At 37.0% G+C, this 17,383-nt stretch overlaps 1 protein-coding gene across 1 annotated transcript in view; it reads right to left on the reverse strand.

The window, feature by feature from the left end:
• C4H4orf50 (chromosome 4 C4orf50 homolog) overlaps nucleotides 1–17,383 on the reverse strand; it is a 35,420-nt gene that overhangs the window by 10,530 nt on the left and 7,507 nt on the right. The window contains exons 5-12 of the mRNA XM_086747720.1: nucleotides 13,619–13,733; nucleotides 12,754–12,878; nucleotides 10,143–12,374; nucleotides 9,285–9,386; nucleotides 7,415–7,561; nucleotides 3,360–3,536; nucleotides 1,060–1,116; nucleotides 519–701 (exon numbers count right to left, since the gene is read on the reverse strand). Of these exons, the coding sequence (XP_086603846.1) occupies nucleotides 519–701; nucleotides 1,060–1,116; nucleotides 3,360–3,536; nucleotides 7,415–7,561; nucleotides 9,285–9,386; nucleotides 10,143–12,374; nucleotides 12,754–12,878; nucleotides 13,619–13,733 (3,138 nt within the window). The remainder of the gene's footprint in view (nucleotides 1–518; nucleotides 702–1,059; nucleotides 1,117–3,359; nucleotides 3,537–7,414; nucleotides 7,562–9,284; nucleotides 9,387–10,142; nucleotides 12,375–12,753; nucleotides 12,879–13,618; nucleotides 13,734–17,383) is intronic.

Genomic DNA, 17,383 nt, shown 5'->3' on the forward strand with positions numbered 1-17,383 from the left:
GATATGATAATTACTATTAATGATAATGCTGAACAGAACCAGGTTCCCACTTTCATTTTGCCAGTGAAACACAGGTAACTAGCTCCCTACTGATTATGAATGTCCACCGAGTTCACTTAAATCTTAAAATGATTCATTGTAGACTCTTTTTTTCTAATTTCTTCAGAAATATGAGATGATGCATTGTGCATGAAGAAAAATTCATATTTAAAGTAAAATTGAATCATATGTGCTGCATTATCAACTAGGATACGCATTTTGGCAAAATACTGGGTAGGGGGGTTTTGCATCGAACACCGACATACTTATTGATAAGCTCCAGAAGATTTAAATGCTGACCAAAACAGCAGTAAAACAACCAACTCTTCTGACTTGCCTGAAGTAATATTTTTATTAAGTGCTGAGATATATTTTATAACTATACACTGACTCTCACTAAACACTTAAAAAAAAATAAATCACTGACTTAATACAATAGTGGAAACAGTAGGATCCTACAAGGAAGTACAAACGCTTACCTCTTGATCACACGCTGGTGTAAGAGTGACTGTGTACTCTGCCAGGGTCATGTCGTTCACTAAGTTTTTCACCTCTTCATCAAATGCAGAGTTAATAATTCCTTGCCTGCAAAATTCGCCATGCATTCTGGTAATGAAGCTGTTCCTTTCCTGGCACTTTTGGGTGAGGCAAGCCAGCTTAGCCTGTGCAGCATGAACACATGTACATTGATTTCACTGCATGTTGAAACTGCAAGATTATATTTTTGTCTCTGATTTGTAATGTCACACATCTTGACCCAAAGCTAATGATTGCATCCCTATGTTTCTAGCCCATTAGGTGCCTCTGCACTCTGCCACAGCAATATGTGTACACAGATAAACTGGAAAGAGATGTTCCCTTTCCCTCCACTTTCAACAGGCTGAAGAGTACCCATGGCAATAACATCAGCAAGCCCTTTGCCCAGTAGCAAACACCTAAGCCCAGCAACAGCTGCAGAAGGCAGGCACAGGCACAGAAGCCTGTCAGCAAACGGACAGAGCCTTCAGGAAAATACTGTACCTTCAGAGGAGCCAGCGTCAGCTTCGCTTCAGACCTTCTCTTCTGAAGTTCTTTTTCCTGAAAGGTTGAAAAGCATTCTGCATTAATTTATTCAAGAGTCACTTTAAAATGCTGTAGCAGTTTTTTGCTATTTGTTTCAGATCTGACTTCTGAGGCGTACACATCATGTATTTGTGTGACCCTGTGTCACAAACATGACGAAGCAGTGCATGGAGTTGTTTGTACATGGATAGGCCCTGGCACGCAAACACTGCTCTATGAGCATTAATGTTGGTCTTATGTATTACCAAAGGCTTTTGGATGTTTTTAGATGGAGCTCTACATCCGTGAGGTTATTTCATTAAAGCAGCATCACATTAAAGACTTGGTATCCTTCATTGCGCACTCATGTTCCCATTCGCTCTATGAATCTTCCAAAATATTCTCACAGAGAAAATTTCCCCATTTCTTATCTATATTACATTGTAGAATGAGAGAAACGAGGAGAGATTTTCTGCATGTACGTTCCATGGCAGGCTCCGGAAAGTGAATATCAACAACTTTGTATTTTGACACAATCGATGCATGTCCTCTATTAGGAGGTCAGCCAGATTACCTAGTCTGTACCTTGTGATTAAAGTGTTTACTATTCATGGGAAACTTGCTTTCTGCTTATGGAGAAAAAGTACAGTATCCTGCCAGGTGAAATCCATTTCTATTATAAATCAATACAGTATTATTTGGCAATAAACTACAGATTCCCTTGCATTCATTTGGCTTGACAATTTGTATTTCTATAAAGCCTATGCTGACTATATTATGTGCATCAAAAAACCCACCAACCCTCCCTTTATGAGAATTCAGTTATGCTGAAAGAGGTCACACAATCCTCAGCTAATAAATTGTGGGCTTGGGCAGGAAGATAGTAGATAGGACAGGAGGGACTTGTCTTTACATTGTACTAGCACAGAGGAACAAAGAAAAAGCTGACGACATGTCCCTGCACTGATGAAATTCAATTCTTGATGAGGCATGGAGCAAAACAACAATTAGAAGTAGCCCATTTATATGGACAGCTTGTCTCAGCCTTTACTCACCTACCATCTGATATGCACCATCCATCAATATGGACACCAGACACTACAAAACAATTTCATTTTACCAGGACTATTCTGTTAAGAGGCATCCTAATTGATTCCTGAGAGGAGCCTCTAACCCTACTTATAGAACTGGTTTAAAGGAAATCACAGCATATGACAAGGCTTGGAAAAAAACCACAAAAAATCAAACAAACAAAAAAAAAACCCAAATCCCAAAACTGTAGAACAAGTGGATTTACTATGGAGAAAGTAGGATGAAACTTGCACTCAGTAGGGAAAAGAAAGTGATCTCTTTTATTCCAGAGAAAAGACAGAGGAGAAACATGTTTTACACATTGCATCAGGGTATAAAGCATACGATTGAGAAAATGCCATTTACTGGATATTTTAGACTATGATGGACAATTCCAATTTGGTTCACATTGTAACTATCATCCCTTTCCAAAAAACTAGTTTCCAAAGTAATAGGAAACAAAAAAGTCCTGTCAGAAATTTGTTTCCATTAAGAGTTCAGTAGTAGCAGTTGCAATGACAGGAGTAGCTTTGCTGTCACATAATAAGGCAGCAGCTTTATAAGTGTTAATGCCTGTACCTGTTCTCATTTGCCAGGTGCAATACAATGCACAAGTGTAAAAACTACTCATCGAAGTATACTTATGTATACATGGGGGCTCTCATCAGAATAACTATATCAGTTAATAAAAATACAAACCACACACCTAACTGAAAATGTGTTAATTAAACCCTTAATGAGTAACTCTAGCAGATGGATAAAAAAAAAAAAAAAGCTACTAGAAACTCTATCAAAATTATATCACTAGCTCACTGTGTTTCCTTATCTGATATAGTGCAACAAGAGAGTCAGGAATGTTAAAAATCCTGACAATTTAAGCCAAGGAGGTTGCTCTGTAAAGAGTTTCAGCACCACTTTGCTTGCATGACGCTATGGGGATTATAGCAGAGATTGGTGGCAACCTTTATTATAGGCTCTCATCTTCCCACAACACTGATCACCCAGGCAGTTTACACCTTCTCCTCATTTCTCTGAAGTCAGGGGCAGTTTTATATGCCTGCAAACCATTTAACTGTCCTCAGACTCATTCCCAGTTGTCAATAGACAACTATTTTGGTTCTCTCCTTTGAGAAGAAAGAGGTAGAATCTGAACTCTAAGCTCCCATTTCTCCACCCACTTAAGCACACAGAAAACAGTTTTATTATACCTTTTCACATAGCTGAGCCTGAAGGAGTTCCACTTCATTTTGCAAGTTGTGAAACTGATTTTGTAATGCAGCCTGGTCCCTGAGCTGGGCTTTCAAGGTCAGCACTTGCTGCTGTAATCTCTTATTGGTTATTTTAGTCTCCTCTATTTCCTGGGCATCTTTCACAGTGTAAACAGGCTAGAGAGTAAATACACAGGTTTTCAAATTAGATGCATAAAATAATGAAAATATTCTCAATCATAGTTTAGAGCACAAAACTTCTGAATTAATATATGTACCTACCTGTACACACACACACACAAAAAATTAAGCTGATATAAAATGTATGACTTCAAACCTTCATAAACATATTAGCATTAATATCTTGCATTAATCTTAAAATTATTTATGAGCAAGGAATTCTAGGAGAAGCTGTGAGAGCAGGTGTGGGATTAGAATTTCACAACACTTCTTTAGGGTAAGCATTGTATTACAATCATTTCATATCTGGGGAAGTGGGGGCACAGATAGGTTAAGTGACCAACCTATGGTCACACAGTGGGTAAGAACAGAACTCAAAAGTCTCCAGTCTCCTGCTTCAACTGCTATATAATACATCCTTTTTTTTTCTACATATATTTATCTCAGAGAGCAAATTCCACTCTCCCAGTTATACTTTAGTTTTGGAAGATTATTAATAAAACTAATCAGATTTTAAGTACAAATTTCAAAAACATTAAAAAAGAAAATATTTATTACATTAAAATGAAGAAATAGTGGTACAGAACAAGTGGAAGGAGGAGATTCTGAATTTAACTCCACCTCCTCCACTCTCCATTATTTTTTTTCCAATTTCATGCACTTAGATTGAAAGGATTAGTGAGAGCTTTAGATTGATGGTCAGCATCATAGGGTCAGTTCCTCGAAGTGACACTGTCAGATTAAACATGTAGATTAAGAATGAGGAAAAATCTGAGGGTGAAGAAAGTCTTGTGAAAAGTATATACACTGTTGTGAACTTATATTAAAAAAAAAAAATTGAGTTGGTACACACAGTTGCTCAAGATTTCCAATTGCATGTTATATAAGCAAGTCTCAAAGATTAAGCGTTTCAGTGATTAAGCTAAGAATTCTAGTCAGATCTATGATATACTGCAGTAAAATCATATCAGCTGACAAAACATGCAGGAAGATGGTTTGATTTTAATGGATATTAGTGTTGATACAACCGAGAGAAGAGCTCATATTCAGCTGTGATGCACAGCAACGCAATTCAATTTTCCCTCGCTTTCTGACAGTCTTTCCAAGTTTTCCTTGGTGACTACAGAATACTGAAGGTACTATTTTGCCCAGAGAAGTGATGGATGCCCCATCCCTAGAAACATTCAAGGCCATGTTGGATGAGGCTCTGAGCAACCTGATCCAGTTGGAGATGTCCCTGCTTCTTGCAGGGGGGTTGAACTAGATGACCTTTGAAGGTCCCTTCCAACCCAAACTATTCTATGATTATATGATTCTATTTCATAGAAAAGAGCAAATTTAAGGGATAGATCACGTGACTCTGCCTACAACACATCATTGCAACACAGATGAAAAGAGAAATATGACGTTTTCATACTGTTCTTCCTAACGAAGCAAGTCCTCTATACACAGCATTCATGCAAGTCCTGCATGCTTTGTACCAAACTTTTTGGCTCCCTCTTGCGTTAAGAGAAAAGAACAATAGCAACTGTTGGACACACAAGATTGATTCGACAAGGGCTGTGTAATAAAAGCCTGAGGATGAGTCTGAAACACAGTACTTTCCCCATCTTCTTCTTTCCCACACAAAAAGTATGTTAAATAAAGAATGGAAACACTCTCTGACTGAAGATGCTTAATGGAAAAAACGGTGGGGAAATTAAAAAATTGCTTGAAGATTAAAGACAGAGAGAAGTTCCCTCTTTGCTTTTGCATTTTGCTGACCTGCTAGCAGTTTTCTGTAGTTTCAAAGCACAAATGAAGCATACAAGTTTTAATGATGATCACTCTATCAGACACCCCAGTTAACAGTAACCATTGGTTGTACAGTCAAGCTCCAGAAGAGTGAAGGACTCGGCAGCTGGGACTGGAAAATAGCCAAAGGATAACTAAGCCCAAAACATAGCATTTTACACACTGCATTCTTATAAAATCTAGTAAGATCTCTAGTCTTTGAAGTTCACCACTAAACATTAAAAACAAATATAAAAATAAAATCTTATTCTTCTTGTGTGCGCTGTGCTTGTCTGAAAACTCAATGAGAAAATTAAAGGGAATATGACTTTTTTTTGGCTACAGGCCATAACAGGAGTCAGTGGTTCACCGGGGAAGCCTGGCACCTTATTTACTGCTCACCCACATATTTCTCCTAACTCCTACTACAGCACCACAATTCAGAAAGTCACCTCAACATCCTAGAAAACTTCCCCAAATACTGTTATGCTAAAAGGTATTTCCTCTGTTAGCAATACCACTGAAACAAAGAGTCCTATCAGTAATCTTGGAGTATATTATCTTAGGTCTCTTTTACTTGTAAGTTTATTTTAAAAGAGAATAATTAGAATAAAGTCACAACCTTGTGACTTGTGACCTATTTGTTAAAATATATCTACTTGATTTTCTATCTGTATTATTTGCTTAATTGTGACAACAAAATCAGCATCCTTAGGTTAAGATATAATGGACTTAAGTTACACAGATAATTACTTGTGCCACCAGACAGTGTAACTGAAGGATAAACCCAGTTCTGAGATGTACATGTATCTATCTACCTATTTGACCCTGGAATGAGACATGCATATTCAAGAATTTGACGTTAACCCTATAATAAGTAATTAAATTGGATGAAGTCAGATCCAAATCAAACAACACTGCAATATTGCATAAATATATACTACTGATTAATAAACACTAACATGAGAAGTTCAGTTACTGAAGGGATGTAAAAGTGGGTTGTTTGTTGTTTTTTTTCCCAGAAGAAAGGCTGACCTACACTTTTTCCAGCATATAATAATTCTGTCAAGATTTATTAATTTTATTTCCATGTGAGTCATAGAAATAATTAACACCTTAATTTCATGACAAATAAAATAAGCAATAATTGCCTCAGACTGTCCCCCAACAAAAGAGTTAAAGCTCCATTGCCCAAAAATGCACCCAAAAGCTTAAGGGTTATCTTAGACAAAGCACCATGACACACTTCTGCTTGTTTCTGAACAATTTGTGAGTTTCTTCTTCTTACTTGAAATAGATTTCATTGTTTTAAGATGTTACATGCCAGTACATCACAATTATATGAAAAATCTGTGTTTCATTTTCAATTAACAGTGAGAATTCAGTTGTCTAAACATCAGCACATCACACGTTTGATGTACAAGCTCATATGAAGTAGCTGCATAGGAGTTGTAGATGGCCAGCTATGCCCTCAGCTGGAATGCCCTAAGGCATTTAAATGGGATCAACAGTGACATTTAGGCAACTGAACAGAGATCAGAATCTTTACATTTTCCAGAATGTGTTTTTATTTTCTTTCAAAGCCATATCTATCTAACCTGTTCAAACTAAATTTGCAAAATTGTAGGTTGCTAAAAAAATTGCTTTTCCAGCTGATAGAAGTTGCAGATTTCTTCTCCACAGTTCTCCTGTTACAGAGGACAAAAATAATTGCAGTGCTAGCTGAAAAGTCTGTATAAAGATTTCAGGAGATTACTCAATAATTAAAAATCTTTCCATAAAACACTTCATTTTGGTAGAAAACATAAAAACTTTATCAAGGCACAGAGCTACCTAAAAAGTCCAAAAGGTTTCATTTACAGAAAAACCAGAATTTCCGTTACATAGATACATCCCAATAAGGCTTTCTCTCCCATGTGATAGAAAGATTTCCTGCATTTTTGGGGTACAAACTTGGGCTGCACGCATCAATTACAGACTTTAGGCTCTAGGTGTTCCATACTTGTTTCAAATCTATTGCCAATAACAATAACGGGTGCCTCTGCATCCGCAACACTCCCTCCAAAGGAATATGCTTTTCTCCATTTCATTTACATACATACCATTAATTTCCAGTTCTGCTTTCCAAGCACTTTTTCCTCAGCTTCTTGTTTAAGGTGGTCTAATTCTGAGAGAGTCTGTGCCAAACGAGTTTTTATTTCTTCATATCTTGTTTCAGCAAAGCCAAGTTCTCTGTACCACTTCTGAGCCTAACAGGAAGAATAAAAAAGCAAAATTACTGAGTATAATTAGTCTAGCAGTGGTATCATTTCTCAATACCAGTTTATAACCATGGACTTCAGTCTGATCTCCACATCATATGTTTTAAATTATTGTAAATTGAATAAAATAAATGGAATTCCACAATACAATATAATCTTATTATAAGAAATGAGTAAGACTCTTAAAGTAAGTCCTATAGAAACATATGTAACTAGACCTATGCAGAAAAATAGATTAATTTTTAAATTTATTTCTAAATTTGAAGGTACCTTGGGTATTCTGAATAAAACTTGAAAAAGCAGTGGTGACTGCACACACAATTTCAGAGATTACATCTTTGAAAGCCCTAAGAGCAAATGGAAAGTAAGATTTTATCAGTTAGGGGGAAGAAAAAAATCTTCCTGAGAAATGTCAAAAATGAAAAATGCAAAGGAGGAAAAAAGTCCTCCACATGTTCACCTTTTATTTCTTCTAGGATGCATTTTCTTCACTTACATACATTAACCGTAGTTTTGAAAAAAGAAAAAAGAAAAGAAAGCCTCACTTAGTAGATCAGCTAGTTGCCTGACAGAAAGCTCCGTCCCTCACATGATAGACCAGTTCTCCCTTCTGCAAGCAAAGGCTTCACTTTCTTTTAAGTAAACTGAGGAAAGTGGTGTAACACACAACCTCCTTGTAACACACAAAAGGATTAGAAGGACCTAAGTTAATAATATTTTTAAAAAATAAATAAAAATCAAATGATCTCTTCATGTTCATATTACAAGGTCAGAAGTCCCTACCTAACCACCCAGCAGTCATCCAAATCCACGCCTTCGTTCTAGTTGCGTCATGGGAAATCTAGGAAGTCTTATAAAGCATCTGAGAAAGGACAACCATCATGTGCACCCACTCTGTGTAATCCTACTGCTCTTTTACATACTCCACACACTTGTTACTGCCAGTGTTTTTTTCCACAGGGAGTCTGAGCTATGCCTGTTATTGCATGAAACGGCCCCATAAACACAGGCTTGCCATAAAAGCAATACATTTCTGCTTAGATAAGCATGCAGTGGAGATTGTTCAATAAAAAACAGGAATGTGAATGTTAATGCATTCGGAATGGCACAAAATTGAAAGCTTCTTTGGTTGGTATTAAAACTGCAGATTTACTCTACACAGGCACAGAACTAGCCATCCAAACAAGTCTCCACGTAGGTGGTGTTGGACTCCATGTTTACTACACAGATGTTGAGAGAAGGGGCAGTGTGCATGCTCTGCACCATGGCTGCATATAGCGAAACCCTGTGACAGTGTCAGATCTTACTTCATTTTGCCTCTTATTTAAAAACTACTTTGAATTCAGGTTTGCCATAGTCCTCAGTGCTTCCACTGCCTTCTACTCCCCCTGATTCCTAGTGAGGGGGCGAGGGAAGCAGCCTGCCCAGAGATGGCCACAGCAGACAGCTTGCTCTGTGTGTCCTTATGAAGCACTCAGCTTCTGTCAAAGTGTGCTGGAGGAATGCAGCTTCACTTGAAGTTCTGGCCCACCATGAATGACTATGCAATTCATCCCTTAACTGAAAAATCACAGAGGCACATTTTGGTTCTGAGACTGAGAATCAGAGATTGCCCTGTTTTGTAAAAGTCTTAAATCCTAGCAGAAAGAACAGCCATGTAAGAAAGGAAAACAAATTTGCTCCTCAGAATTACATCACAGTAGAAGGTTACCTCTCTTTTTGATTTTTCTAATTCCTTTTCCCTTGTTTTTAGTTCCTCTTTTGCCTTTTTAACTTGCTCTTCCATCACACTGTAGCTTTCAAACATGCTGCCCTGGATACACAACAGAAAGACATGATTCCTCTCACCCACACAAAATGGCACACAGGTTTTTACAGAACACTATACTGTTTCCTTCTATCTGAATTATTAAATCCACTAGCATAAAATCAAGACATTACAGATAAATCTTTCCCTGTTGATTACTCTCAACTGAAGTAATAATTCTCCTTTGACAAGAACATGGTAATCTCCATAGAAATTCACGGTGGTAGAAGATTCATGGCCACAGAGGAAAAACATGGATGAGAAATCCACTATAATTAAAGATCCTGTTTTTAGGTATAAGCTTCATGAAAATAAAAACAGTTAAAAAATAGACCCTATCAAAATAAAGTTAGTAAGTGCATATGTGCATACTTTTCAGTATGATATGATTGTTTCACAACCCTGAATACTTCACCATTGTAATAGAAGTTTGCGGAATTTAATTTGCTCTACCAGAAGCTCTTACTCTTGCAAGAAAATAAAAAATTTAAAAAATGCCTGAACCAATGCTGTCTTTTAAGTACAATTTTTAACTTTGTAGCTTGCTATAGCACTCCAAAATTTAGACACAAAACTCTCTGCTATTATCCCTTTTATTTCAAAGTTCATTTTAGCACCTCAGATCTCCAGTACATGGGAAGTTACAACATTTTCTATACTACACAGCTAATTTAGCTTTGTTGTCCAAGTGGCATTTATATCTCCAAACATTCTGCAGAAGATTCTGCTTGATAACATTCATCATTCATTGTTCCTATTTACCTCTTTTCTGGGGAAATAGTTTGAAGGATCCATAACCAGAACTTTTCCTTCTTCAGTCAGAGTTACACTATATGCCGTTTCACCTTTCTTTGACTTAAGATCATGTTGTTGACTTTTATTTTCTTCTTTTAATTTGACTATCTTTTCCTTTGTTCCCAAACTTTTCTCTTTTGTCAGGTCTTCATAGGTGAAACCCAAAGACGACAATAATTCTTTCATTTTTTTGTTTTCTAAAATAAAGTTTGCATTTGCTTTCTGAAATTCATCAAACTGTTCTGAAGTTTCATTCTTGATTCTGTCTATTTCTCTTTTCAGTACACATTTTTCCTTCTCTAAATCTGAAATAGTTTGATAACTGCTGGTTTTGCATTCTTGAAGTTCTGAAATCAAGGTCCTGTATTTGTCTTGTTCACTCTTTACCTCTGCCAAACTTCCCAATAAAGTTTCCTTTTCACTTTCTAAAATATATATTCTTTGTAAATTTCCTTCTCTCTCTTGTATCATTTCATTATATTTTGCTACATAGTTCTCCTTGTCTTGTAGTAATTTAGCTATTTCTTTGAAGCATCTACTTCTTTCTTCTTTCATGTCAGAAAGCAGCTGGAAATATCTAATTTTCCTTCCATCCAGGGATAAAACAGTCCTGGGAACTTTATTTGACATGATTGTAAATGATTCTTTTTCAGAATTTCTATTTTTCTCTTCAACACATGAGAGATTCTTAGAGAATGTTTCAACAAAAAATGTTTCTGGGCTCATGGTGTTTTCTTCTGATAAGTTATTATAACATTCACCAGCAACTTCTTTCTCATTAAGTAAGTTTTGGAATGAAACAATGTTAGCTTCATCTACGGCTAAAATGTATTGAAAATACGCATCCATTTCCTCTTCCAGTGCACACATCATCTGGGCATATCTCTCATTCTCCTGTTGTAATATAAAGACTTGTCTTGAGTAATTTTCATTCTCTTGCATCAGTAGAAATATCCTCTGAGAACACACAGCCACCACTTTTTCCAGTGCATATATTTTCACGTTACATTCATTAGCAGCATCCAGTGGTGACACATGACAGAAACACTCATAAAAATTGCTCCCTGGCAGGAACAGTTTGTTTAAGCACATAGCCCTCTCCTGCACAGGAGACAATATGTTTATCAGATACTTATCTTCCTCTGACCAAGAAAAATTCCGAGAGTATGCATATTGCATGTTTTCAGTAGCTATTTTTTGACATGAGAATTTCTTCTTGCTTGGTTCACAGAGATTCAGGGTCTGGTATTTTTTTTCTTTTAGTCCAATATTGTTGGAAAGGTTTATTTGGTGAGTTGGTGTCTGAGGTTGTTCTCCTTTCTCCTCCATTTTGATTATGTCTTCTCTATTGTATACCGTATTCACATGAGGGATGCAGATCTCTAAGAGGTTTCCTTGCTTCTCTGTTAGTTCAGGGCTCTCTTCAAAATGCTTCCTTAAGTCTTTAAAGTCCACAGATACATTTTGGACATCTCGTGGGCTACCTAGGGTGTCTTTGGCTTCCATTCTTTGCTTCTCAGGCCTGATCAACTCAGTTTTATTTAAAACTTTACAATTTTCCTCAAGAACACAGGTCACAAGCTGTGGTTGGGCTTTCTCATTAAGTATTTCTTCTCCTTTACCTCTCCCTCTAAATATTTTTTGGCGATATTTTCTATAATTAACACCTTCATCCAGACATTTCTTTTCATTTATGCTTTTTGGCAGAATTTGCTTATTTTGCCAATGTTTTTCCATTTTGTATTTTTCTAGAGACAATGTGAAAATTTCAGTCACAGTGCAAGGCATCTTTCTACAAATAAATGCAGAAGCATTCTCAGAAAATTCTCCTTCTGCAACTAGGTACAGGTCTTCAAGGCAAAGAGTGGTATTTGCCTCACAGAAATCCAAACTCCTCACTTTCTTCACAGTGGTGACAGCTGATATGTGGTAGCTTTCAGGATCTAATAAGGTAAGTTGGGACTTCTTCCTCACCAAAGCTTCAGCCACAGAATGAGGGAAACTCTTTGCTTCTAGATTTATAGCTTGTTCCTTCAAGAGAGAAAAGTTTTCTTCATCTTTGGTTTCTTTCCTTGTCTCATTGTTAGTTAATCTCTCAGAGCAAGGAGGAAGGAGTCTTGCTGCAGGATAACTTGGGGTACACCCAAAACTAGTGAAAATATCTTCTAGAGCACCTACTCTTTTTGTTTCAATGGTGACCTGCTAATAGCAAAACAGAAATATTTCAAGCTGAAAAATATAAGACAAGATATAATGTTCTATGTTGCTAATCATAATTTATTTTCCATTTCATCCATAATACACTTGAGTACAGACAGATGAGAAAAAATATTGCAATATAAAGAGTTTTCAAATAATTTAAAGATTTGTAATGAGAGTAATAAAAATAAGGTACAAATAAGGCAATAATTTTCTCAGTGCACATCTATATTAATCTTGATTAACATCTTTAGTAGATATGATTTAAAGCTACTTTTATATTCATCTTTAAATACACTAACTCTTCATTTTATCTCAAAATTCACAGACTCACTGTGCTCATAAACATAACAAGAATAGCAGCAACCCTTCTTCTCACCTGCTCAATCTCAGCTAGACCAGCAACTTTTGCAAAGGCAGTGGAACTGTGTCCCAAAACTGGTAGAAGTTCTTCTGGTGGCTCCTTTATCTTCTTTAGCCCACCACAGCTACATCCTGGCATTTCTGTTATGGTAAAGCACTGGACAAGTGTAATGCTACTCCCAGATAGTTACATGAAAAACAATCCCAAAACCGTCTGACCAGATTTTTTTAATGGAAAGTATTTTAGTCAGAATATGCTCAAACCTACCTTCTCTACCAGAAGTGTACACCACCAATGATGCAGAGGTAAGCATGAAACAAGAAAACACCCTTCGCAAGAGAAGATAAATGTTAAGCTCTAAAATAAAGTATAATTTTAGAGTGTTGGGCTGTTTTCCTCCCCACAGTTCTCAAAGCATTTAAAAATGAAAATACATCTCATTATAGCGGGTAGATGAAAATGTACAGGTTAAACCTGTTCAGTGCAGGTCTGCATTTGCACAAACTGAAATTTGCTATAAAATTTCCATTCCTTTCAGTTGGAAGAATTTACCTAATACAGTTTGCCAAGATCAGAGCTTTAAAGTTATATTTGATATAAATAGCAAATCTGACTGCTGCACAGCATTCCCAAACACTATATTTCAGTCAGGACACGGGAAGGAGCCTCTAATTCTTCATCTCCGTAGTTCCTTCAAAGTGATAGAATTTCTTGAGAAAGCTCACATCTAAATGCTACTATCAGTGAATAGTTATTCCTTCACCTTCCCAAGATAGTTTCCAGATTAGGAGGTTTTTAGGAGGTCTTTTACCTTCTTAATCATGCACATCTTCACTTTTACTGCACAGAAATGAAAGTAAAAAACCTGTTTGTCTCATACCGGAATCATTAGCATGTAGCAGCACAACTGTAGTTTGAGTAGCTCTGCTTGTGAGTGGATCCCAGGCTGCTCCCCGTTTCAGATTTTGAACATCATCCTGGACGAGATCTCCATTCTTAATGGAAAAAGGAGGAGGAAAAGAAAAAAATAGATTATAAATATACAGTGATATAAAAACCAGACACAAATTTCCTTTGCTATATTACATTCCAAAGACTTGTTATTTTATTATAATTGCTGTTATTTAATGCAATTTTCACATTCCAACTTTTTCTAGTAAATGTGGTGGGTTTAGACATTCCCCCTAATGTTTCCTTCATATTTTACATAGAGTTAAGGAAGAAAATCTGTCCTGATTTCGGCTGGGATGGAACTAATTTTCTTCCCAGCAGATGGAATTAGCATAGGACTTGGTATGTGAAGAACATTGATAATACACTGATGTTATGAGTTGTTGCTAAGAGATCAAGAACTTTTTCCAGCTTTCCAGGTTTTGCTGATGTGCACGTGCAAGAAGCTGAGAGGAGTATAGCCAGTACAGTTGACCCAAACTGGCCAAAGTATTCCATACCATAGATGTCATGCTCAGTGTATAAGGGAGGGTTGGTTGGTGGGCAACATTCTGTCTCTCTTGGGATTGTTTTGAGATGGCTCTCGGTTCTGTTGTGTGATCGCTTCTTGGGATGGGCTGTATCGGTCATTGGGTTATCAGGCAGTGAGAAATTGTTCACTGTGTATATTCTTTTACTATTATATTTTTTAAATATATGTATATATACATAATTATTATCTTTTCCTTTGCTGTCCTAGTAAACTGTCTTTGTCCCAACCCATGAGTTTTCCTTTCCTTTCCTTCAGTTCTCTCCCTCATCCCACGTGGGAGCAGGGAGGCTGAGTGAGTGGCTGTGTTACCGGCTGCGGTTAAACCATGACAAAGCAATAAGCATGTAATATGTCAGATCACAGATGGAACACTATCAGAGCAAAGACTAAATTAAATGCTCATGAACAAAGAGAAAAGAAACTCTAATCAAGTAGGGAATGAGGTTATTTGTTCAGTGCTCAGCAACTGTGCAGGCTACGAAGACAAGTGGTCCTAAGTTGGAAGAACTTTTTATAAAAAGTAGAAAAAACATTTGGAATAAAATTTTATTTTCCATTGATAATTTAATGATAAATTTCATATTCTATTCTTGATATTTATCTTGACTTTCTGGTTGAATTTGGAGATTGTGACAATTCCTGGTGCAAAGCAGATACCCTTATTGCTTATACATAGTAGATCACATTTCACATGAACCGTGCTCATTTTTAGTGAACAGAAGACTTGAATTTAATTTTCTCAACAAAGCACATAATCAAGGCTGTAGCCAAAACAGCTACAGCACAGAAAACAAGCCAACACAGTCACTTTTGTCTTCCTGCAACGCTCTGCATCATCAAATGCCAGCAGAAAACCAACTCAGTCCCACTGGGTTGAGCTGCAGCTTTCAAATTATGTGTGGATGGGAATGGCAGTGACTTCAAAGTCTTCAGTCTACAGTGAGTCAGAAAAAGCCACTTGGTTTTCCACAGGATTATCAGTGAGACTAATACGGATTTCAAACCAAGCCAGCTGCCACATTATAGTGCTCTGTTATGAGAACTTCGCTGTGGGGCTTGACTTAAGTGGAAGCAACAATATTTCCAAGATTTCTCCCTTCAGTTTCTCAGTAATATTGGAATTAATGTTAAATACTTGAAACACACTCATTTTTTTTCCCTGCAATTCCACCTTTATTTCTTCCCAGATATCTTTCACTGCTATGTGGATTCTGTCAAAAGAAAGTCACACGAAATGATGCAAGAGAGAAAATTCTTGAATGCTGGGAACATCATACCACAAAATTAAGACTTTAGCTATCATGTGAAAACTCTAGAAAGGTGCATCGCTTGATGTTTCATACTTTTGCTTCACCAAGACCTTGAACAGACCCTAATGTTCACATCTAGAAACTGTCTGATAAATCAAGACACAGTTGCATGGCACCAGCTGCTATTTCATGCATATTTCATTCAGGCACAGGCTGCAACTGGAACATTGCACAAAGGATCCTGATACCTATTCTGGAAATTCAAATTTCCAAGAAGATTTATGTGACTACACCCTTCTGTGAGATGCAGTTCACCTCTACAGTACCAAAACAAGACATCTTATTGGATCTGATATTAGTGCATGAAGATGCAATAACGTCTAAGGTTAGGATATATCAAAGATAACTGATGTGTTTGGCATTTCAATTACATGGTATTTACAGAGCAATCTCATACCATGTGCATTTCACAGACGTCTGATAAGCCTGTCTTCACAAACTACTTTTTTGCTGGCTGCAAAATAGGCAAATGATCCCATTTGCTCTTTCACTGAAAAATGATACATAAGTAGCTTTCCAGAAAAGTAACAGCGTGAAAATCTTTCTTCTGTTGCTCACAATTTCTCATTTTTATAGCTGTTGATGGAGTATGATAAGTTCAAATAGGATTTTTTTTTTGTTACTATTTTGCCCTGAAACTACAAGATCAAGGTAATGAGATTAGGAAATTATATTTTAATAGGTGCTAGTAAAACTCAAGATGAGGGAGAAAAGCCCTCTTCAGTTTGACAGTACAACACCAGATGTCTCCCTCCTCCTTTTATCATAGATATTGAATTTTTTTTCTCAGCTATCTCAAGCCATTTTCTACTAGAAATATTCAAGTGAATTAGTAGCAGCAGGAGGAAAAGGCAACTAGAAATGCAGAAGGCACAAGATTTGATGCTGATGATGCATTTAAGGAACATAGCACTTAAGTAACGCAACCCACTGTGCAGCAGACCAAAGCAAACCAGCTTAATACAAATTATGACCTGTTCATTTATACCAGAGACTGAGTAGTTGGGACTCAGTAACTTTCTATGATAAAACAGCTGTAAACTAATACTTAGAAAAGAAATTATTAGAAAACTTTGTATAGAGGAAAAAATAACCTTTTAATAGGGTACAGCATAGAATGCAAGAGATTTGGTCCTGTTTCTTGAAGCCTTTTTGGATTAGTCTCAGGCAATTAGTCAGTTGATATATCTTGCTTTCACACCTCCAAGTAACTCAATATTTACTTTCTCATTTTCTAAAGCCAGTAGTAATTCTCCACTACGTCTTCTCTGGCTCTGAAAGCCCTCACTCCTGTTTTTAGCTGTGCAGTCATCTCATAGTGCACTTGGTTGTTGTACCTGTGTACAACTCAGTACAAGTCCTATCTTAAAGTATTTTCAAACCTTGTTCTTAATTCCCAAGAAAAAGTGAACTCACTAGTTACAGTAACTGTAGCAATGGTTCAGGTGAAGTATAAAGATAAGCGACAGCAGTCAGTCCTTCTGCCACCTCAGGGCAGCTATGGAGACACACGTGGTAGGGCACAGCTTCCAAGCTTCCTCCACAAAGGTCACCCGTGTGCTGCTGGTTACTGCAGGATGACCTGATGACTCTTTCTCTCTCACACAGTCTCCTGGAGCTCACTTCTTTGGGACTGTAGAGCCACTAATGGTACCAAATCACCATGTCTGCTAAGGTGCGTTCAACTACCAGGTTAAAAACTTTGTCTTTATTTATTCTAGGCTTTTAGGGACAAAAGGTCCTCTCTACCTTCTCCCAGTTCTGGAGGTATGCATAGTCTGATTGTCCTCCTATACTGAAGGGGTTTTGTTCATGCCCAATACCTCTTGGTTAACAGCAGTTAAAATGAGGA

This window comes from Chlamydotis macqueenii, chromosome 4 (genome assembly GCF_036417535.1).
Source record: "Chlamydotis macqueenii isolate bChlMac1 chromosome 4, bChlMac1.mat, whole genome shotgun sequence".
Taxonomy (NCBI): domain Eukaryota; kingdom Metazoa; phylum Chordata; class Aves; order Otidiformes; family Otididae; genus Chlamydotis; species Chlamydotis macqueenii.